General features: G+C 46.6%; 3 protein-coding genes and 1 long non-coding RNA gene across 53 annotated transcripts; 3 read left to right on the plus strand and 1 right to left on the minus strand.

The window, feature by feature from the left end:
• Nucleotides 1-998: 998 nt before the first annotated feature.
• Nucleotides 999-2,359, minus strand: LOC120686503 (GDSL esterase/lipase At5g03610-like). Its single transcript, XM_039968718.1, has 3 exons — nucleotides 2,269-2,359; nucleotides 1,608-1,885; nucleotides 999-1,481 (listed from the first exon to the last, which is right to left on the minus strand). The coding sequence occupies exons 1-3, from the start codon at nucleotides 2,357-2,359 to the stop codon at nucleotides 999-1,001; spliced, it is 852 nt and encodes a 283-aa protein (XP_039824652.1).
• Nucleotides 2,360-8,474: 6,115 nt separating this feature from the next.
• LOC120686505 (GDSL esterase/lipase At5g03600-like) lies at nucleotides 8,475-9,266 on the plus strand. Its single transcript, XM_039968719.1, has 3 exons — nucleotides 8,475-8,532; nucleotides 8,596-8,835; nucleotides 8,956-9,266. The coding sequence occupies exons 1-3, from the start codon at nucleotides 8,475-8,477 to the stop codon at nucleotides 9,264-9,266; spliced, it is 609 nt and encodes a 202-aa protein (XP_039824653.1).
• Nucleotides 9,267-9,374: 108 nt separating this feature from the next.
• Nucleotides 9,375-9,955, plus strand: LOC120686509 (GDSL esterase/lipase At5g03600-like). Its single transcript, XM_039968728.1, has 2 exons — nucleotides 9,375-9,648; nucleotides 9,744-9,955. Exons 1-2 carry the CDS (start codon nucleotides 9,375-9,377, stop codon nucleotides 9,953-9,955), a joined length of 486 nt encoding a protein of 161 aa, XP_039824662.1.
• A 3,892-nt stretch (nucleotides 9,956-13,847) lies between these two features.
• LOC120686259 lies at nucleotides 13,848-23,773 on the plus strand. 50 transcript variants are annotated; one of them, XR_005680104.1, is made up of 14 exons: nucleotides 13,848-14,239; nucleotides 14,520-14,660; nucleotides 14,873-15,145; nucleotides 15,296-15,364; nucleotides 15,713-16,080; nucleotides 16,436-16,566; nucleotides 16,660-16,734; nucleotides 16,805-17,008; nucleotides 17,502-17,610; nucleotides 21,272-21,470; nucleotides 21,670-21,862; nucleotides 22,013-22,109; nucleotides 22,544-23,270; nucleotides 23,427-23,773. It is a non-coding gene; the product is annotated as an uncharacterized LOC120686259 (long non-coding RNA). The 50 variants fall into 50 exon arrangements; XR_005680103.1 differs by having other exon boundaries at nucleotides 16,462-16,570; XR_005680102.1 differs by having other exon boundaries at nucleotides 16,462-16,566.
• The last annotated feature ends 476 nt before the right edge of the window (nucleotides 23,774-24,249 follow it).

A 24,249-nucleotide genomic window follows, 5' to 3' on the forward strand; every position in this document is an offset into this window, starting at 1 on the left:
AAATAGCATAAGATAATCAATGTAGGGTTTTTTTTGTAAATATTGTCCAGCGTGGCTCCATGTGGCATGCCACATCAGCGTGGGAAGCTCATGTGGTGCGTTTGGGACCTCCCATGAACCACTTAATAGAGTTTAGGGACCCAGATGAATGATTTGAGAGTTTAGGGACCTATGCGGAACTCCGTGACAAGTTTGTCCCCGACTTGGGAGAAATAAATTAAGGACAACTTTTTAAGTGGACTCCGAAACAGATATACATTATTTGTCCACGACTGTTTTTAATTGTTTTTCACATCAATATATATATATATATATATATATATATTGTTTTTTGCTGGATTAGGTCCGATCGATGGCTCAAGTTTGCTATTTTGGTAGGCAGCTCTCTCTGTTCTCTTCTCGTCTGCTTTTGTTATATTTGTTTTATCCTTATAAAAAAAAAGCAGAGAGGGAAGAAAGGAGTAACGGGTTCCACACAAATGGCTCTATCCATACAAAATGCACATTTGGTATGCAGCAGCACCATAAGTGCCAGCGACAAATTAGAATAAGTTCAATTTTGAAAGCAGGTGGTTATTCCCTCTGATCCCAAGTATAATAAGTTTATTAATAATATTGGAGTATGCATGATGACTAGGGATTTTTTTTTTTTGCTAATGGATAGGTAAAGGTACAAATAAACGTGACTGAATATAACGGTGAATAGACTTGGGAGAAATAAATTAAGGACAACTTTTTAAGTGGACTCCGAAACAGATGATCATTATAAAAGTGAAGCAATGAATACACGAATGAAATGCATGCATGCTGACCAATTCATCACCGTATATATACTAACACACGTAGTGTACTTAAATCTCAATCCATCTTAACTACTAATAATCCAAAACCTTGGTAGCTAGCTGCTGAAATATTGACAGACCCTAACCCTAAACCCTAAGCTACTACTATCTAATAGTGGACCCTAACCCTAATATAAGCATGCTAGCTGCTAGTAACTACCACGAAGACTCGATCCCTAAGAAATCCTCAATGGGTCCTTCCAGTTGTTCCATGACAGACTCCCAGCCAGACTGCGACGGGTGGATGTAGTCCCAGAAGAAGACGCTGCCGGGGTTGGCACAGATGCGGAACAGCGCTCTGCCGCTGCGGTCCTCCTGGCCGCAGTACCCATTGGGGTCAGGGTTCTTGCAGCACGGACCTACATTGGGTTGCGCCCTGTTGCTGAAGATGCTGTAGAGGTCGAGCAGGAGGACATCTTGTGATGATGATTCGAGCTTGTTCCTGAGCGCGCTGTTGTGCATGGAGGCCAGCGTGTTGCCGTGGCTGTCGCAGTTTCTGTAGTTGCTGCCCACGGACAGCCATGGCATGCAGCCCAGCGCGGGGAGCAGGTTCACCAGCACCTTGCTCACGCCCAGGTCCTGTAGCTGCCTCACGGCGGCGGCGATCTCGTCAGTCACCTGTCCGGTCAAGGCCCTCATCTGCATATATACGTAGATTTATATATATAATTCTCATCAGATCTATCTTATATATATATATATATATATATATATATATATATATATATGCAGTGCATGGTTGGTAATAATAAGGTAGCAACTCACGTCGTTGGAGCTTGTCTCGAAGGTGAAGGTGATGATCCCACTGTAGTCGTGCCCGGCGGAGACGGCGACGAGCGCCACCGACTGCTCCAGGTCCCGAGCCTCCACGATCCCGCTGTTCACCAGGCTCGCAAGCTGGTCCACCTGCCTGCGGAGCGAGGTCGCCTCCCCGTCGAACACGCCGGAGCCCGCCACGGCGAAATTGACGCCGGACGGGTCCACCCGGTTTGCCCTCTGGAGCCTGCTTGGCGGAGGGGACTCGTCGCCACCAAGGATCTTAGCTGCATGCATGCAAACATGTGTATAATCCAATAATCCAATTAATAATAATAATAATAATAATAATAATAATAATAATAATAATAATAATAATAATAATAATAATAATAATAATGCAACGACGATGAGGATCTAAGATCAAACTTTCACATTTTCCATTCTGAAATGTTCCCTGTACTAGAATAATATAATAAATAGTGATCTTAGCTGCATGCATGCAAACATGTGTATAATCCAATAATCCAATTAATAATAATAATGCAACGACGATGAGGATCTATCGATCAGCAGATAGATCAGATGCATGCATGACCTCTGAAATTAATTTGATTTGATTCGAGAGAACGAACGAACGAACGAAGAAGCCGGTAGCTAGCTAGCTTACCCAGGATATCTGATTGAGATGCCGTATGGGTAGGACGGTTGCCGTGGGCCGAGTCCGAGATGCCGTATGGGTAGAACCATGCACGCGACATCACCGGCGTCCACTAACGAGTCGTGGAACACGAACAGCTTGTAGTCCTTATTGCTCCGACGTTCGCGGTGGCGACGGCCCTCCGCTTGATCAAAACCACCTGCTACCAGCCGCAACAGCAAATTAATGATATTTAAAACGTTGCATGCATATACGTACCATTAACAAGGAGAAGTAGGAACAAGCAGGTGGTGAAGCGACGAAGCTTATCATCGTGGTCGTCGCCCAATGCAAAGCAGACGACGAAGCTTTTTAGATGTTGGCAACCGAGGCGTGCAGGGCGTCTGTATTTATAGGCCCGGCTGGAAACGCATGCAACATGCATGAGAACAAGCACCTTCCTATACGACTTGATGATGATCCATAGAGTAGTCCCAGCCCCGCCGGCCGCCGGCCGCCGGCCTCTGCATAGTTTAATACTTCCTCCGTTCCAAATTATAGGTCGTTTTGGCAAATCTAAATATATAATTTTTTTGTCATACATCTAGATATAGTGTTTATCTAGATGCATAACGAAAATTATACATCTAGATTGGCCAAAATGACCTACAATTTAGAACGGAAGGAATATATGATTATTTATCAACAAAAAAACAGAATCGAAAGTTACGACCACCACACCCTTGTTTAATTTCATTTTTTTCCAAATAAAGCCTGTTTAATTAATTTCATTTGACGGGCAAGTAACATTCAAAATCCGTGCAACTTAACCGGCCGCCAGCGTCCTCAATCTCCAAGCGAGACAGTTGGACTTCAATACGTACGTGCTGCAGCTGGGCTTCTTTCACATTCCATGTGTGTACTCTACCACGCAGCGACATGCATAGTTTATTTACTACGATAGAATCATTTAAAATTTGCAATGATTTTTTTGGAAAATGGAAGCTTTATTGATTTTAGACAATTACATCAAGATGATACAATCATTCTAAGATCCAACCCGGCCTCTGCATAACTAGAATCCATACAGCCTAAAAAGTAAAAGGAACAAAAGAGCGACATGACAAAAAATCATGTCGTAGCAAACTACAACATACAACTTCATCTTTAGCTCCTTGCCTCCTTCAAAACCATAGCAACACCTGGACTTCGAATAAGGCTCCCAAGACAACGCCACCAACGTGGAAACAGTACGCGCACACACCGCCATTGCAGTGACCGAACCAATTAAGGTCAGATCATAGGTTTTCACCCTAGATAGCAATTCTTCATAATCCAAACAATACCTTCAGCAAGGCCATTGCCAGGTACAACAAGTTAAGATCAGCTCTTGGAATTTCTTCATAGCACCGAAGAATTAGTACCAAACAAGTACCACATAGACAAAGTCACCTGGTACTGCTCCCCTTCTTACCAAGCCAATGCTACCAAACAGACCAGACTTGGCCCCTTCAAACAACCACGAACTCCAAGTCTAGCAAACCATATATAGCCTCGTCTGCCATGAATATCATGCTACAAAGTGGCCAATATAGATATGTGCATATATAGTCCACCGGAATGAAGTGCAGATGGAACCCGTCTTCGGAGTGAGAGAATTCCTAGATTGAAGCCAAGATGACACAAGCCAATGGAACTGTGTGGAAGACACAAACGAAAATAGGATGAAGATGTCGTCACCAGAAGTAGTCGCGAAACCCGGAGCTAGCCTCCGTCATCGAAGCCGGAGGCCCTCACGACGAGGAACCCACTTCCTCCCCCAGATCCGGCTCAGCATGGCGGCCACCCGTCGCCGCGGAACCGCAACAGCGGGGTGGCCTACGTGATACACTTTGCTTTGAAGAGGAATCTGTTGTTCAGGATCGGCTATAGTGAGGGGATTACAGCACTCCAGCAGTGGCTATTAATCTACATCCTCGGTGGTTTGCCGTTTGATATTGTTGACTTCTTTATCTCTAAGCTTGAGGATGTGATTATGGAGGGGCTGACGTCGAGCAGGAGACAGCCGTACGCTCACTGGATTAGTTGGATCCTCACTCAGCTTGACCAGGGTGCTATGATGCACAACCTGGAGAGCTCGACCACTTCGTTCAAGGACTACTCACCTACTTCTCCAAATGATGGTCGCAGAGGAGCTCGTGGTCAGCGCAGAGCCGAGCAGAGACTCCGAGAACAGGCTCAGACAGAGGCAGCAGCCGCTGAGGACCCTTTTGCAGCCGCCGAAGCTTCACTTGCAGCTGCAGAGGCCCAGCTTCCACACTTCCTAGCCACAGACTCAGAGGACTCCGAGGACGACGAGGACTACACTCCTACTGTTCCCGTTCGATGAGCAACTCACGACGACGAGGCCGGTACGTCAGGGGCAGGAGCACCACGTCACGACCTTAGGCCCCCGACATCGCCTCCAGTTACAGTGGCTCAGGTTGCAGTGCTAGACATGCTATAGCTCAGATTCTACAGACTCTCACAGAGCAGCAGCGTAGCTTTGCTGAGCAGCAGGACAGACAGGCAGCCACTCAGGCTCGACTCTTGGCCGAGCAGGCTCGTCAGGCAGAGGCCAGGCACTTATGTTTCAGGAGATGAGGCAGCACTAGGAGGCAATCCGACTACAGCTCTTCTAGCAGCAGTAGCAGCAGTTACAGTACTTCTCAGGCTGTTTCGGAGCACTCTACAGTCACGTTGGACTTGCCCCACCTCCTCCAGCTCCTCTCCTTCCGTCGGACCGAGCAGCTCCTACTGGTCCAGCTGCCAGCCTGCCCCAGACACCCTTGGCCTTGTTTCTGATGTCGCCACTTCTACACCCAGGGGTGTTTGGGTACCCTCAGCAGACGCCGATGACACCGGAGCAGCGGAGACAGTTTCTTGACCAGCAGAGACAGTTTCAGGACTTCCAGCAGCTCAGCACAGCTCAGTCTCGACCTCCTGCTACTGTCAGCTCCACTCTACCAGTTGAGGCACTTTAGTTTGACAGCACGTCACCGTCACCGCTTCGACCTTCTCCTGTTTGTGCCTCGGTGGAGTCCTCGCTTCTCACGTCGCTTGCGGCTTCGGTCGCTCCTCAGACGGACTCCACGATCGTCACCACAGAGGCAGCTGTTTCTTCAGCTCCGACCACTTCTGCTGCCCCGTCACCCTCTCCGACCGAGCGCGCTACTTCCACTTCTTCGGACGACAACAACGACGTCGGCCGCTGCATCGCCGCCCCGAGCACGACTCCTCTGACTCAGTCTTCTCCGCCCCAGGACTAGTTAGCTCCACCCTTCCTTTTTGGCGCTTTGTCGCCAAAGGGGGAGATAGATAGGGAGAGTAGAGATATGGGGTTTAGGGAGGTTTGTGGTGTGTTTTGGACTTTTCATGGTTCTTGATGTATCAGACATGTCATTTGGTTCTTGTGTATGACTCTGTGTTGACATGGCTGTACATGTGGCTTTCGTTTCTGTTATTTGTTTGCGCTTTAAATTTCTTATTTGCTATCTCTATCTTTGTGTTGTCACCAATCACCAGAAAAGGAGAGATTGAAAGTATCTAGGCCCGTGGACGGCTAACGGTAAGTTTCGGTGATTAGTGACAATGTTTGTGACTAACGTGTGTTTTGAAGGAATTATTATTAATCCGTTAAAGTCGCAAATGAAAGGAGACCCCTCAAAATCAACATTCAAAGTCATGGACTCAAATTCACGAGGCTAAGGATCTTTCTAGACTCAAGTGTCACAAGGAGATGAAGCACACTTGATTTAGTTTAGGTTTTATAGTTTTTAGTTCATGACCGTACTATTAAGGGGGGGTCGAAGTTAGTAGCTTGATCATCCAAAGAGTTGGCCTTAGATTTCATGCACACTTGCTCAAGATCAACTCAAAACATGCTATGGAACTCAAAAAAGCAGAAAGAATTGACACTCAAACCAACCTCGAGTCAGAAATCAGAAACAGGAAATATTCAGTGGGTTCGGATTATCCGAAGCACTAGGGTCGGATAAACACACCAAAGGACCCAGATTATCTGACCCTACAAGATTACACGTCGGATTTTGAGTTAGAGTATTCTGCAGAGAGCTTGTCATTTGGCCTGATACATTATCAGTGGGATCGGATTATCCGACGGTGGGAAATGATCACGTTGGATAAATAGTCGGATAGTGTACCAGAGAGCCTGTTTCCTCAGCTGGAAAACTCTCTTCAGAATCGGATGATCCGACGTGGCCTTCAATATGCATAGGACAAATACACAGGAGCAATGATCAGAGGCCGTTGGTTTTGGAATTCAAATTTCAGTTAAGCCGGATATCCGACGCATTGATCAAGTATGGGTTGGATAAACACGTCGGATAGATGACATCAGCACTGGTTTAAATGTTAACGGCTAAAATGGAAAAGCCAGTGGGATCGGATGATCCGACCCTGTTGTTTTTGCCAGGTCGGATTATCCGACATTACCAGCTTTTTGCAGAAAGTTGGCAACGACCACTTGGTGATCTCTAGCCTATTTAAAAGGGGTACGTCGGGTCTCTTCACTGCCTTTTGAACCCTTGAACACCTGAGGCCACCCCATGAGCTGAGAGAAGACATCCGCACATTGAGATCAACCCATTCAATCAAGAATTCAATCCTTGGAAGAGTGCAAGTGTGCTAAAACCTTAGGGCCAACTGAGTGATGGTCAAGTGAAGGCTTAGAGCTTTTTACTCTTGATGTTTGACGACACCTAGACGGTCTTGGTGATCGGAGGCTCTTGGTGAGCTCTTGGAGTTTGTGGGATCCCCAAGAAGAAGAAGTTGTACACGGTTTGAAGCCCGCCGTTCCGGAGATGGAGAAAGGGTATTCTTAGTGGATACTTGCTCTTCGTGATGCAAGAGAGCTTAACCCTTTGTTGGTGCTCCAACTTGGATTAGGGGGGAGCGTCAACTCCTCGATAGCACGGGAAAAAGATCCGGTTGTCTCTTGTCCATTCTCTTTCACTTTCAAGCAATTTACTTAAGTGTTTTGAGCTATTGCTCTTTGCTTGTTTGTTTGAGACTAGGATTTGCTCTTGGTAGTTTGCTTCTATTGGGCTAGCCTTTGCATGATAGTTTGATCATCCTAGGAAAATGGCTTTGTTAGTGTGCTTACCTACTTAGTTTCATCATGTTAGTGTGCTCTAGATCTTAGATCTTTGAACTATAGGCTTGGGCAACACTAGAAGTAGATTAAGGACTTGATAGAATTTTAAAAAGTCCCAATTCATCCACCCTTCTTGGGCCACACGATCCTTTCAACCTTGAAACCCCAACCCTATTTGAGAACAACTACGTACTACAAGAATCTTGTTTGCAAGAAGTGAAGGGCCTTCTACACTCGGACCATTGAGCTCTTCAACTGTACCGTATGATCAAGATGCTCAAGTCCAATCATACGTTATTATTAGTAGCTAGCCAAAGCGCACGTTTTGCTGATTTTGTGACCAGTATGATCAAAATGGGTGACATCACGCAATTGACGGGCTCCAATGGCAATGGGGAGATGAGGAAGAAGTGCAGAAGGCCGGATTAACTAAGAGGCAGTGCATCATCTGTCTTCATGTACGTATATACGTTCTGATGTTTGAGCGGCAACGTAACGGCCGCGGCAACGGGTGAATATCTGCATCATCGTAATCACGCTCGTACGTAGTTAACGCGGCCCATCTCTCTCTCGATCTCTGGAATATATATTTTAAAGTTAAATTCTGCATGCATGCGTAGATGGACTGGAGTAGTACACAGCATGCATGCATGCAAGGAAGCCCAGCCGCACTACTACTGCCCATGATGCATGGCAAGCAAGGCAACCGATCGAGGAAAAATAATATTTCTTGTATTTTATTTAATGTATTTTGTTATATCCGATGCATCTAATATATATATATATATATAATAACCGTACGTACCTATTGTAAAGTGTATATCTATCTCTTAGAGTTTTTTTTCTTAAAAAAGTTTGAGAGAGAGAATATATACAACAACTACTCGTAGCGTCGCAGGTTACCTGCTGCGGGCAGGGCCCTAAGCTGGCATGCATCTCCCCTCCTCCTTCCTCCTATATAAATAACGGGCGGCGGGGAGGGAGATCAGCTAGCTACCACGCCGCGCGCCATACTTGACGATCGATCGAGCTAGCAGTTAGCACATCCGATCCGATATCATAATTGCATTGGCAACTAACCATGAAGAAGAAGATTGTGCTGCCCTTGTGCTTGCTCCTCGTCATCGTCCTCATCAACGGTACGTATATCTCTCTTCAGACGATGATGATGAACTAATAACTAACCGACTGACAAGTGGCAGGCGGCTTTGATTTGGTGGAGTGCCGACCACACCGCGGCCACCGGCTGCGCAAGGATGACTACATGATGTTTGTGTTCGGGGACTCGTTGGTGGACGCCGGCAACAGCCCACCCACGGCTGCAGGCGACGACAGAGGGAGGTCGCGTCAATGGTCCTACCCTTACGGCAGCTCCGACGAGGCTCACGGCAACCGCCCAACCGGACGCCTCTCCGACGGCCTCGTCCAATCAGATTTCCTAGGTACGTACGATATCTATATATTTCTATCTAGATAGAAAAGCAGCAGCAGCTAGCTAGCTAAAACTGCACTGCACTGCACACGATCGATCTGATCCATCTATGATTTATTTGGAACAACAGCAAGGATCCTGGGTCAAGCTGAATCTCCACCCGCATACAGGCTTCGTCAGCCCAACGAGGTTGACCCCTCCGGTGTCAACTTCGCAATGGCAGGCTCCGGCGTCACAGCCCCGTCGTCGTCTCTGAAGAGTGGTGGGCCGCCGTCGCTTAGCAACCAGATCGATCAACTCAGTAGGCTGGTGAGGCACAGAATCATCGAGGACAAGGACCTGGACTACTCGGTGGCCCTCATCGCCTTCACCGGCGGGCACGACTATTCACGCCTCAACGTCGCCACAAGCTCCGACGACGTGAGTAGCTTAGATACATAGTATTATTCATGATGATTTCATTCATTCATTCATTCATCGTTAACGTTTTGTCATTAATCCTTGCATGAATGAACTGATCCAATATAATGCATGCAACGACGACAGATCATGGCCTTGGCCGAGGATGTGACCGACATGATCGCCGACGGTGTCAAGCGGCTGCAGGAGCTGGGTGTGTCCAAGGTGCTCGTTAACCTGATGCCCCCAATGGGCTGCCAACCCTATCGGACATGGATGAGCAACTACGCCCAATGTGACAGCCACGTTAATGCGGTGAGCAACATCCACAACACGGCTCTCAAAAGGAAGATGGATGGATTCCAAGACGTGCTCCTGCTCGACCTCGACTCCATATTCAGCCAACTCACCCAATCCAATTCCGGTACGTGCATGCATGCATCCCTAGAGCTTATTAACTGATCAAATAAACCCCCTCGATCGGAATAAAACAAAATAATACAATAATTTTATTTGCAGAGTTTAAGGGCAAGTACACACCATGCTGTGATGCTTCATCTAAACCAGAAGGCTATTGCGGGCAGGAGGACAGCAATGGCAATGCGCAGTACACTTTATGCCCCAACCCGGAAGATTTCTTCTACTGGGATTATGTGCACCCCACACAAGCAGCCTGGGAGGCCGTCATGAACCGCCTGGAACAACCCATCCTGAATTTCTTAGGGTTCTAATCCTAGATATATTAGTAATCAAGCATTATATTACATTAGCTAGCTCTTAGGATTAGGCATCATCAATTGCTACTAGTTTATTTATTGGTTAGTCTTAATCAGCTCAATTTTAGTTAGGTTCCTGTGTGCTCCGATCCCCTTGTGCTATTTATGAGTCACGAATAAATTAAATGATTGGACATGTTTAATTACTTACTGTTCGGATCGGATTAGGTAAGCGATAATAACATACAGCAATATATTGTGAAAAAAACATATGTTACGTCACCCAGCGTACGTGTAGTTTTTCTTTAAAAGAAACAGCGTGTAGTTTTTCTTTAAAAGAAAGAAATCTCTTCATATCTTTAATTACGTATAAAGATGAGTTCAAACAAAAAAAAACAGTGAGCTAAATCTTCAACAACTACTGCCTTGACCATTGCTCTTTATGAAACAATAACAGTCTTCTTAATTGATGCCACTAACTGAATCAAACGTAACTAATTCACGTATAAGTGCCATTTGTACTTCCACGTTACATTGAGCCACGGCTGTTAGCCATGCCCACTTAGTATATCATTATTTAATTGAACCGTATTATCTTACCATTACTAATTGGCATGTTTTAACTATACATATATATATCAGATGTGTTAAAAATAAAATAATTCTTCTCATAATATGATTACTTAATTCTTCTCATAATCCGATCCGCTGCCATCCTTATTATCGCCTGTTCTTGCTACTACACAAGTGCCATTGAGTGGAGGAAGCGGTGCGCACGAGGTGGTCGGGGCGGCAGTCAGCAGCACTGCAGCTGCCGGCGGCAGGCGAGTAGGCCATCCACGGCGCTTGGGCACGCGGTGGCGACCGGCGCACGCGGCAGCAGGCCACCGAGTGGCAGGCAGCAGCCCAGGTGGGAGGTGCTCGTCTCGGCCCGTCTCCACTGGCCAGCAGGCCGGACGGGACAGCCAGGCCGGCTCGGGGCAGGCAGCCCAGCAAGCTGCCAAGCTCTGAGCAGGCCGGCGTGTGGCAAGCTGCCCATCACGACCAGACCTCTCAGCCCAACGTGTAAGCACTGTGAGCATTTCTACAGATGAAATGGCTGACAAAAGGCGCTCAACCACAGCATCAACCTCGCCCTTTTTAGACTGACTCTAACAATGATATGCAAATGTATATATGCCTCTGCGCGCGGCACTGTGCATCGCCGAATGGAGGTCCAACAGGACAGGCAAAGGGCGAGTCATTTTGCTTCTCGAGGAGAGAGGAGAGGTAAAAACGAATCGCCTCTCCTCGAAGGCATACGAGCCCGTGGGGCCAGGCGAGCTCCTGCAGCGGCATGGCGCACGCCTAGTCCTTCCTCCTGCCCGGCCGCACGACCCCGCCCGGTCCTTCCTCCAGCCGCACGACCTCGACCGCCTCCTCCCCTTCCTCTTGCTCGGCATCTCCGCCTTGGCCCGCGCACTCACCTCCTCCCACCCGCAGGGCTCGAGGCGCCCGGTTTGGAGGCAGTGCGCGGCCGGAGCGGCGCGGCGTACCTGGAGCTACTCCGCCGGCCGCCGGTCCCTCCACAGCGGCGGAGGGAGGAGCAGCTCGGGCCGCCTCTCCAGCGCGCTGGCCGGCGGATCGAGCTTCCCCCGCCGGCCCGTCCTCCTGCCGCCTCCCTCCCTCTCCAGGCCAACGGAGGAGCATAGGGGTGGGTGGATCCGGCGGCGGCGGCGCGTCGATCCGGGGGCGGCAGGGCGGAGCTCTGGCGGCGGTGCGTCGATGTGGGGGCGGGCGGAGGCGAGCGCGGCCCCTTCCTCATCTCCTGCAGCGCGGCCCCCTTCTCCCCTCCGGCGGGCGTGGCCCCCTCCTCGCCGGTTCACCTTTGCAGGCCACTATCGGCGGCCCCCCTGCTCCTTCCCTTTCCCCTGCGCGGTGGCCTGGCAGGCGGGCGTGGCCTCCTCGGCGGCGACGGCTTCCTCGGCGCGACGTCCTTCCCGACGCTGCCTCCTCGACCTCCTCATGTTGTCTCGTGCAAATCTCGGCGTTGAGGACCTCGAGGTCATGGTGTGGCGGTCAGACGGCCTCCTCCTCTGGCTGTGTCTCCCCTCCCTCCCTTCATGAGAGGCGCACGAGAGGAATGGCCGGCGGTGATGCATCTGCTTTTGCCTCTGCCTGTTGGAGATAAGGATTTTTACGCGGGTGATGAATTTACTGTGTACGAGGCAAATGGAGGAATGCCTCTCCCATTTTGCATCTCTTTATTGGAGTCAGTCTTACCCTGGCCATCCGATTGCCCATCTGACATATCTGTCTTCACCGCATTCGCCGGCGTCTCTTCTTCGTCCGTCAACGTCGAAGTCATGCTTTCACATTGAAGCTGTGTGTCCGTGACCCAAACTCTTACCGTGCTTTCACACCTCCTTCCGCTCAACCTATACTGGATAGCAAAACAAAGGTCGTAGACGTTATCAGCGGCGGCGAACCGGCGGCTCCACATACGGGAGAAGGCTTGTGGTCGTGATGCTCGTGATTTCGGATTACAGCTCCTCAACGCGCTGTCATCCGCCGAACTCCTCTCCTAGGTCCCAAATTCCTTTCCCTTCCCATTTGCTCCCCTTCCCCCACACTCTCCACGACGCCGAGCAGGGCAAGCTGGCCAGGCGTGCCTCCCTCAGTCCCTCCCCTACTCGACCTCCCTCCCCCTCTCCTCTTGTGTCCCCAAGGGTCGCGAGGCCCGCTGGCTGGCCGGCCGCGCAGGACCTCCATCCCATGCTCCTGCACGCGGCTAGAGGTCGGCCCGTGGATCCGCGTGCGGAGCATGGGGGCGGCACGGCTCTGGCTGCTCGAGCAGCTGCTGATCCAAGAGAGGCTGCCCTCACCGTTGATCTGAAGTTGCGAGGCCCACTGGCGTAGCGAGTTGCTCTGGCGGGTACACGGAACCGGTGCGTCGCGCAGCCACAGTTCCACCAAGGCCTGTTGCTACCCAAAAGCTACCCATAATTGCTCGGCATACAAGGTTTGCAGACAGCAGACCTATCTAAAGTTTGCTATTCTTATGGCAAAATTAGGTCTTAGACACTCAAAAAAGATTGTATTTGCTACAACACATAAAAAAAAACTTGTCTTTGCCCAAGCACACTAAAATTTTGTGGTATTTAGGTCCTGGACACTACACCTATTAATATAATGGTTTTTAAAAAAGAAAGGTATGCGAAAAGACGAAATTACCCCTGCCTATCTGTTACTACCACTGATACTCTACTGGAACAAGCGGCCGGTGATTCTCCAGAAAGCCCAGCAACAAGCTCGCGGACCAGGAAGCCCAATGTCAAGTACTCAGGCTCAGAATCGTGTGTGCGTTGCCAGCCTGCGTGCGGCATAAAAGAGAGGCGTGAGCCGTGAACAGGGGTAAGAAATGTATTGAACAAACTCGATTTCGGAGCAGGGTTAACCTAACCGACCGGTCTCCGGTAACCGCCGGGCTCCGGTTCCGGTTTACCAGACCGGTTGCACCGGTTACCGGTAGAAACTGATCAAATTCAAATTTAAATTCAAAAAACTCAGTTGAACCGGTTCGTACCGGTATACCGACCGGTTAGACCGATTTACCGGTCGGTTTGACCGGTTTACCAAGTGAGCCTTAATGGGCCGTCTCATTTTTTTCCTCTTCTTTTTTGTTTTAACTTTAAATGCCCGAAAAATATGTTAAACGAATGAATTTTTAAGAAAATTCGACACCATTAGATTCGTTGCACCTTGAAGTATTTTTAAAATTTTTTTGGGAATTTTTCATTTTTTTAGAATTCAAATTTAAATTTTGAATTTGCGCCGATTTGTTACCGGCCCAAACTAGAACCGGACCGGACCGGTTTGACCGGTAACCGGTCAAACCGGACCGGTTACCGACGGTTCGGTTAACCCTGTTCCGGAGAGCTGTCCTCCGAGAGAAGCCGTCCTCGTCCCCAACTGCTCTCCGATCTTCACCTTCCTCCTTCCCAGATATCTGTTGCTAACACTATCTCTCCTTTCCCTGCTCCAGAACGGCAGCCAAAACAGACCGAGACTGCAGTTCCCTCCGGCCGGCCGCTCCAGCAGACCTGCGCGCCGTTCCTGCCCCCTGCTGCCGGCAGCTGCAGCTGCTCCCTGCGCGCCGCTCCTGCTGCTCCCTTCCCTTCGCTTGCTGCTACCCCACCCTGGTCCAGGCGCATGCCGGCGCCCACTCGTGGCTGGAGATGGAGGAACCTCCTCCGCGGTTCTTCAGGGAGACGGATTGACGGGGGATCAATGGACCCGCATTGGTCAAATGATTGTGACGTACGGTTCGTTCCTAGTTCTGGTCCTCTAGTATTCAATCTAGATGGCACTCGTGTTCTCGTCATAGAAGGGTTAGTTCTCCTCCAGTTATTCGATTGGGCTGAGCTATTGCAACTTTGAAATGGTCACATGAGAATTTACAAGTCCTGATTAGCTTTCGCTTTGCACATCACTGGTGGGGGGTATTTCGCCTGACACGGTGTGATGATTGTTTTGTGAGTTACTTCACTTGTATAATTGATAATTTGGTAACACAGCAAACCTCTTGGTATTTCTGCAGAACAACGTGTGTGAAGTGTGCGGAAATATTAGTTACAAACGGTCTTCTGATCTGCGGAAATATTGGTTACAAACGTCTTCTGCTCTGTTGAGATTGCAAGTTACCATGTCCTTTTGTCTATATGAATGTTCATTTGAGGAGGTAGGGGTATACTTTGTCTTTTATAAATGTATTCATACCTCTTTGATGGTGATATGTTATAATATGTGTTATAGTGTCCAGCACCCAATTGCCATGAAATTTAGTGTGTTTGGGCAAAGACACATTTTTTTTAGTGTGTTGTAGCAAATGCCACATTTTTTGAGTGTCCAGGACCTAATTTTGCCTATTCTTATTCATGTATGTGTCTTCAGCAGCGAACCTATCTTGTGCCAATTTATGTTTAGCTGGGAGACCAATTTCGTTACAATGATGATGGTGAGTTCCATCTTAAGACTTCATGATTTCTTTGCTGGCGGCCATTTCTTTGTTTTCGTGCCTCTTTGATGCAACACAGCATGGCCAGCAGCTGCACCGCTGCAACTCCATCCCTTGCTGCCTACAAGTGCAACACAGAATGGATAAGTTCACATCTTGCCTGATCTTTGCAGAAGGCACCGGTAGGACAAGCCTAACATGTAGCTCAGGTGTCCATCCCCATCTTTCTGCTTCAGTTCTGATGCAGTGGTGCACACCACCTGCTTGTTGTATTGTCTGGACAAAGGATTGCGTGCATATTTTCTTTGTTTAACTTCTTTTCTCATGTTAACTTAATCGTCAATGTGTTTATGTGGCAGTTGATCTGAGGATTCCTGATATGTTTCCTTGATGTAGCTGCGTTCAGGCTGTTACCTTCCAGTTATCTGGTAATGTTTGCTTCTACAGATTTGTATGAACTGTAACACTGAAATGGAGATATTTGTGTTTTGTGAACATTTGCTTGCCTTTGTTTCCTTTCCTTAACTGGGAATCGATATTCTGATAAGTTCTTTACTAGCTTACCTTGTGTAATTTGTTAAAAAATATATATTTATGAAACCTAGCTCAGCTCTCTTACATTATTCATTTACTGGGAAGTAACAAGATTGGTTTTGGATACGACCGAATTACCATGGGCTTGTTGTGTAATGATACTTGCTTATTATTTTTTCCACTTTTGTGGACACCTTCCTGCTACTTGCCACTTTGTTGATACGACTTTGGATTATTGGCAGATTAGCACCACGTGCACAGGCTTTTTATGTTCCTCAGGATGATATGATCTGCGCCTCAACAAAAACAAGTTGGTAATTCATTCTTTCCAGTTGTTTGGTCAGTGCTGCTTAGTTTCAGGTTTGTGCAGTAGCAAATATATTGCTATGTTCTGCTCAGGCAAGTAAATATTGGATGCCATAGCCGCCGCTTTTCCGGAACTAACTTTTATCCTTGGCTGAAGGGAAAGTGAAAAATGAAAGTACCATAGCAATTTTTTTTATGCTTGGAATATGGAACCACCGAACCAGCTGATGATTTAAGTTACAAACAGTATCTGCAGAAACCATGTTCCACATGGGCTGAAGTGGAGCAGTCCATTGCATCAGAGGTATTTAACGGCCTCCATGTTTAGTTCACTAACTTAGGCTATTACTTGCTGTCTGATGATGCCCTGAGTTGAATAGTGCCCTGTTCTCCTTGTGTTGAATAGTGCACTGTGTTTATAGAATCTTTACTGACTGTTCGTACTATGGTTTCTTTCCCCTTTGACTTTTTCTTTGTGTTTTCTTATTACTTTCCCATATATTCATCTTCATGATGGATCAAGCGAAGTTTTTTATACCCAGTTAAGAGAATTTGAGATATTGGTTTCCTGAATTTGAAATTCCAGTCTGCCCACTTCTAAAGTGCCCAGTAAAGCAAAACTGAGGCTAATAAGTATTGCTAACTGACATCATGTATAGGGTGCTAATGCTGTTTCTCTTTGAAGCGGTAGAGGTTCAGAGTGCCCAATTCAATACTAGCTGTATATGATCCTCTCATGCTTTTGGCGGACAATGTGTAATCAAATCATGATCTCATCTGCTCACTATTGGTTTGTGGGTCACTGATGCTAAGATTACTCTTTTCACACCATTTGTTGGGTAGCAAGGAAATTTGTTAAATTCTGGTCTGTTGTTACTCCCAGGAGGGAACGCGCGTGGGACTCAGTTCCAGCAGCTTAGCGCCAGTCGCCAGTGGTACCATCGCATCATGTACAATGGTCTGGATATTTCTATTTATTAATATTTAATTCCTTCAAAAGTACCTGCCTAACACCTATTTTGCTAAAGGTGCCAGTAATGTTACTCCAACACCAAATCTCACAGGGGTCCTACCAAAATAAGTATTCACTGGTGATTTGTGCCAATTTGTGTTTAGCTGGGAGAGCAATTTCGTTACAATGAAGATGGTGAGCCTTCTAGCACTGCTGGGAAGCCAAATTACTCTTCCATCATTTCCTCCGGCGTTGATATGGTCATGGTGGTTGCAATTAGGTAATCATTTGTCAAATAAACACTCATTCATATGTTCTTCAATCATGATTTACCCAATTGGCTTTAGTTATCAGTAACTGCTATCATCCATATAGTGTATGTTCCACCGCATAATTTGATAGGATACACTTTCCATGTGATTATCCTTTATGTTTCTGTTTTAAACATCATGAAGACATATTTTGTAGGCATAAAATTGGGAACTGGTGGGTTGGTGAGAGCTTCTGGTGGGGTTGTTTCTGAATGCCTTAAAGATGCTCCTATACTAGCCTTGCGAAATCAAATGTGATCAATGTTCAATTATTTAGCATATTTTTTATTCTTGTTGCTTGTTACATGTCAGGTTTAGTTCTTAATTAAATGTTGTGTATTTACATTCCAGGCTCGTGTGGATCTGGAGATATTACTGTTCCTACCTGCATCCTCAACTTCTATTCCCATCCATTAATTTAATATTCCCAAACTAAAATCTCAAACAACAATACGCACGCAGGTTTTATACTGCAATATCAACATTTCTGGAGGAACCGAGGATCCTGATGATTTGCTATTTCTGGAAAAAAAAACGAGGATCCTAATAATTTGCTGGTTTCTCTTCGTAGGTGAGGCCCCTGTTAGCCAAGCTCTAATAAGTTGCTACAAGCCCATCAAACAGTTTAATTCACCTTTCTGAAATAGTGTTCACCTTGATAGTGCATAAATTTTTTGACTATGTTTTAAAGAAGTGTGGCGGCTCTAATAATGGTCTAATAACAACAACAACAACAATAACAACAACAACATAGCCTTTTTTCCCAAGCAAGTTGGGATAGGCTAGAGATGAAACCCGAAAGAAATAAGTTCAAGGTTCAGGCACATTGATAGCTAGTCTCCAAGCGCTCCTATCCAAAGCTATTTTTTTAGAAATATTTCAATCCTTAAGGTCTCTCTTAACCGACTCATCCCAAGTCAGTTTAGGTCTACCTCTACCCCTCTTTACATTATCGACCTGCTCAAGAACCTCACTACGCACTGGCGCCTCAGGAGGCCTTCGTTGGACATGTCCAAACCACCTCAGTCGATGTTGGGTAAGTTTCTCCTCAATTGGTGCCACCCCGACCCTATCCCGAATAACTTCGTTCCGGACTCTATCCCTCCTTGTGTGCCCGCAAAACCACCGCAACATCCGCATCTCTGCTACACACAGTTGCTGGACATGTCGCCTCTTTGTAGGCCAACATTCAGCACCGTATAACATCACCGGACGAATTGCTGTCCTATAGAACTTGCATTTTAGCTTTTGTGGCACCCTCTTGTCACAAAGGATGCCAGAAGCTTGCCGCCATTTCAACCAGCCAGCTGAAATTCTATGCCTAACATCTTCATCAATGTCGCCATCCTTTTGTAGCACTGATCCTAAATACCGAAAAGTATTCTTCTGGACCACCACTTGTCCATCTAGACTAACGTCTCCCCCCTCATGCCTAGTCGCGCTGAAATCGCACATCATGTATTCGGTCTTGGTCCTACTAAGTCTGAACCCTTTCAACTCTAACGTGCGTCTCCACAGCTCTAACTTCCTATTAACCCCTGCTCTACTCTCGTCAACTAGCACCACATCATCAGCAAAGAGCATACACCAAGAGATCTCACCTTGTATATCCCTTGTAACCTCATCCATCACTAAAGCAAATAAATAAGGGCTCAATGCTGACCCCTGGTGTAGGTCTATGTTAATAGGAAAGTCAGTGGTGTCGCCATCACATGTCCAGACAAATGTCGTCGCATCCTTGTACATATCCATAATGAGGGTAATGTATTTAGTTGGGACTTTGTGCTTCTCCAAGGCCCACCACATGACATTTCTCGGTACTTTGTCATATGCCTTCTCAAGGTCAATAAAGACTATGTGCAAGTCCTTCTTCTGCTCCCTATATCTTTTCATCAATTGTCGTATTAAGAAAATCGCCTCCATGGTTGACCTTCCAGGCATGAATCCAAATTGGTTTTGGATCACACTTGTCACTCTTCTTAGGCGATGCTCGATAACCCTCTCCCAAAGCTTCATCGTATGACTCATCAGCTTAATCCCACGGTAGTTAGTACAACTTTGAACATCGCCCTTGTTTTTGAAGATAGATACTAATATACTTCTTCTCCATTCTTCTGGCATCTTGTTTGATCGAAAAATGAGATTAAAAAGTTTAGTTAACCATACTATTGCTCTATCTCCTAGGCATCTCCACACCTCAATGGGGATACCATCAGGGCCCATCGCTTTACCTCCCTTCATCCTCTTCAAAGCCTTCCCGATCTCTACCTTCTGAATTCTCCTCACAAAACGTCTGTTGGTATCATCAAAAGAGTCATCTAACTCAAGGGTAAGGCCCCCACTCTCTCCATTAAACAGCATAAGGCCCTCACTCTCCCCATTAAACAGCTTGTCGAAGTACTCTCTCCGTCTATCCCTGATCTCCTCATCCTTCACTAGCAGTCGATCTGTCCCATCCTTGATGCATTTGATTTGGTTGATGTCCCTTGTCTTCCGCTCGCGGATCCTAACCATCCTATAAATGTCCTTCTCCCCTTTTTTCGTGCCTAGCCACTGATATAGGTCATCATACGCCTTACTCTTTGCTACACTCACAGCTCGCTTTGCAACCCTTTTCGCTAATTTATAGCTCTCGATGTTGGCTGCACTCTTGTCAAGGTGGGGGCGCTTGAAACACTCCTTCTTCTCCTTAATAGCCCTTTGCACCTCGTCGTTCCACCACCAGGTGTCTTCCCCCTCCTGTTTGCCTCCCCTACTCACGCCAAACACTTCTGAGGCCACCTTCCGAACACATATTGCCATCTTTAGCCACATGTCATCTGCGTCTTCTCCTTCTTCCCAAAACACCTCACCTAGCATTCTTTCCTTAAACGCTTGTGCCGCTTCCCCTCTAAGTTTCCACCATTTTGTTCTCGCAATCTTGGCACGTTTGTCCCGGTGGACACGTACCCGAAGACGAAAGTCCGCCACCACAAGTTTGTGTTGAGGGACAACACACTCCCCAGGTATCACCTTACAATCTAAGCAATCACGTCTATCCTCCCTCCTAGCAAGGATAAAGTCGATCTAGGTCGAGTGTTGTCCACTACGAAACGTCACAAGATGGGATTCACTCTTCTTAAACACGGTATTCGCTATCAACAAGTCGTAGGCTAACGCGAAGTTCAACACATCCTCCCCCTCTTGACTCCTGCTACCATACCCAAAACCCCCGTACACTCGCTTGAACCCTACATTAGTCGCACCCACATGGCCATTGAGATCTCCTCCTATGAAGAGTTTCTCGCTGATAGGCACGGTACTAACCATGCTATCTAGATTTTCCCAGAACTGCATCTTGGTGCTCTCACTAAGGCCTACCTGAGGGGCATAGTCACTGATCACATTCAAAACCGAATCTCCAACTACCAACCAGATTAGGATAATCCGGTCGCCTTGCCTTCTAACCTCTACGACTCCATCCTTAATGCTCCTATCAATCAAGATGCCTACACCATTTCTACCCGGAGTTGCCCCCGTGTACCAAAGCTTGAAGCCAGTATCCTCAAACTTCTTCGCCTTTTGGCCCTTCCATTTAGTCTCCTGAACGCATAGAATATTTACGCGCCTCCTAATTGTTGCATCAACTAGCTCTCGCAACTTACCTGTTAGGGACCCTACGTTCCAGCTACCTATACGAATCCTAGTTGGCTCGGCTAGCTTCCTTACCCTTCGCACCCGTCGAGGGAAGTGCGAAGACCCTTGCTCATTTTTCACTACACCCGGGCGTAGATGTAGCGCGTCATTCAGGTGACGACCCGACCCTTGCTCACTTATCATCGTATCCAGGTCACGATACGACGCGCCCTTGGGGGGATGGCGACCCGGCCCTTGCCCATTTATCACCACACCCGGGTTCCGATGTAGCGCGTTGCTAAGAGGGTTACGCCCCAACGAGTTTCTTGTGGGTTTCAAATCCATTAGAGTGGCTATTTTTTATGCTGGTTTGCCAAAACCTAACGCAACCCTCCTCCTTTACCCGGGCTTGGGACCGGCTATGCTGAGACGACTCAGGAGAGAGAGTCTTCCAGTCAACATAGGCGGAGTTAATAATGGTCTAATAACACATTTATCATTTTTTATGAAAACGTGCATGTTAGTTTCCCTAAGAAATTTTTGCTCACCTTTTCGCATAACTTAAATTTAAGCAAATGCTGCAACACCTGTAAACGTTGTTTACCTTTCTATTACAGGAAATTGATGATTAAATATCACGCCACATTTCACATCTAGAACTACCAAGAGGTGCCTTAAAATTTCAGGGACATGTTATATATGGTGGGAATTACAAGTTCTGAAATAGAGACCTTTTAGATATTGCAAGATATTGCTTTATCGACACCTACTGCGCATGGAGTTCAGCAAAATGGAAATACAATATGTGCATTGGAGGTATGCTCATCATTTGTAGAATGTTCTTTCGGTGTACGATTAGAAAAGTTGATCATGGGTATACCTGTTGTAATATGTATCACCTTTTGTGATGATTATTTGTTCACATGCTGAAATTTATTACCATTCAAAGCACTAATACTGTTTTACAAAATTTCATATTTTATAAATTTGAGGCCCTGAAGGTCCTTTTTTGTAGGCGGTGCAGCAGATCTGAAGCCGACAAAAGGGCGGCCGGCCCCTGCTTTCCCCCAATCGAAGCGTCCGACCAAGCCGATTCGCCCCTCAGGCTGAGGAAGTTCCACAGCTCCCCACCCTGTCAATTCGTCGGAAGGAGCAGCTTAGAAACTGTCGCTGAAGAGTCCACCTTGCTGCAGCAGACCACCAGCAAGGTACCAATCCTATCCACTGCATTTAGCACTAGCTAAGCAACTCTGTTTTCTTAGCAAATCATTCCACCACAGATGCTGATGAAGGAAATGCTGAATAAAATGTTGGTTTCATCTAGATCTAAACTGTTCCCAAACTGTTCCCACTGACAGGTTGCAAATTATGCTGGCTTGGTCCCTGTGGCTGCATATGCATCTCCTACATTAAATTCTCCAACCGGAACTACTTGGTCAAATCATCATCTGACAGGTAATTTGCTTCTAATCCTACTAAGACAACTAAAGATTTCCGTTATTAGTCACCCTTAAACGATTCTAACACACTGCTTCCCAAAATAGGAGTTAGTACATGCTTTTCCTCCCCCATGAACCCTGCATGCAAATCAGATTATTATTTCTGTCTGTTCCTAATTATTTGCTCCCCACTGGATTCTAGCCGGCATTAAAAAAGTCTTACACACATATTTCAAGTATCAAAGACCAGTATTGGCTCTGATTTTGCTTCATGTGCCATAATTAGATACAGTCTCATTAATTCACCCTATTTAAATGAACAAACGCCAGCAATTTGTCTGCTGATATTTTCTGATTATCCTTCGGGCGTACCACTTTCCTACGGAAAAAATCAGCTAGCCAGACCAGGATGTCTAATGCACTCAGTTACTTACATGGATTTTACTTCAGGTGCATCTTCACGGCACCTTGTTACCAGGTCAGTGAAACACATTCGGTGAGCGGAGCAGGTGAAATATCAGTTGATATCGGTGCTGAAGCAATTTTGCAAATCCCTTCTGAACCAGCAGCAGATGCAGAATTATCACTTGACCTACCTACTGAAACCAGCATCCAGCTAGACTCCTTTAAACTTAACATCCCTGTAGTGGATGCCCTATTATCCTTGGCTCTCCAAATTGCACTTGGGAATATAAAGATGGATCCACAACATGTGTTCATAGCTTTTGTCCTGGCCACTCTAGCATCAGTCATCCGGAGAAGGTTTATTTCATTTTCATTCATTGTGACCTGAAGCTACCTCACATTCCAGCATGGATTGTAGCCCCTCACATCTACATCAATCGCCCACACTCCCTGAGCTTGTACCCACTACAATGGCTATTCCTAACTCTTAGCAGCAACATAAAGCTCTGCATCACATCCGGCATGCTAATTTGGACAATAAACTTTGTCGGTTGTTTACCCAATACAGGAAAAATTATAAAGGTCCGAGCAACCACCAACTTCTTGCTTCAGATGCTCTTGCCAGTTCTCCTTACGGTGGCAAGCATAATCGAGGCTGCCTGGTTCCTGTTTGAATACTACCTGAGAGCTGCCTACAATTATCTTAGAACATCCTTTGTGCATCGTTAGCTCATTTGCACCTGTTTAAGTCTTCAGCTGATGCCTTCTGCCGGTAAGTTTGTCCAAATACTTGGTCATACAGATCATCTACATTTTCAGTACTGTTTTTCCATGATTCTATCATCGTTATGCAAATTGCTTACTCCTCAGCATTTCGCAATTCCTTTTTTTTTACTGACGACAGCCCCTTATACAATTTGACCTGCAGGAAAATCTCTATCATCCTTTTGCCATAAAGCCATCTATCCATGTGTCGTTTAGCCTCATCGCCAGCACCCTTAATGAAGCCACAGACCGCATTCCATCGTCAGCATCCAGAGTCCAGACGATGTCCTCCTGATGAGATTCCTCCTTCCATCCAGTGCATCTATACTACCAGCGTCTTAACTGTTAGATGTAATGCTTTGTTAATTAGTAATCACTCTGTCCTACTCCCGCTCCTAGGCTGGCCTTGTGGAGATCAAACTGTGTACGAAGCACTACTTTCCCAAATATTAATGTGCGAACCTCTTACATCGTCACCAAAGTAGTTATTTGTGATTATGATGCCTTTCATTTCCTCTTATTTCTGACTGCCAGTTAGTAATCAATTTTAGTGCGAATTGTTTGGAGCATCCAGACTTTCAGAGCATGATCACAGAACACAAACAAGTAGTTCAACACCCGAACCTATCTGTCGTACCGCACAGACGCATCATCAACGGACCTCATAATACCTGGCTAATTGTACAGCTAGAACAGAGATGTGTTGAGTTGATTTTAGAATATAGGGTTTGTTCTCTTAGAGAATTTTTAAAGGCTCTCAATCACCCCTCTCTAGTCACCTTTTCGGTCCCACACAAGAGAGTTATTTGTTTACTAGTGGTCTCTGCATCCAAATTTCAGAAGAATTTTTATTTGGGGGTGGATGGAACGAAGCTGACAATTGGAGTTGATGTTGTTTGATGAAAGAGCGAAACCTGTACAGTGTTGATTGGGAAATTTGCGGAGAACCTAACTGCATACTGTAACAACATGCATGGTAGCTAGAT

This window comes from Panicum virgatum, chromosome 8N (assembly GCF_016808335.1).
Source record: "Panicum virgatum strain AP13 chromosome 8N, P.virgatum_v5, whole genome shotgun sequence".
Classification (NCBI taxonomy): domain Eukaryota; kingdom Viridiplantae; phylum Streptophyta; class Magnoliopsida; order Poales; family Poaceae; genus Panicum; species Panicum virgatum.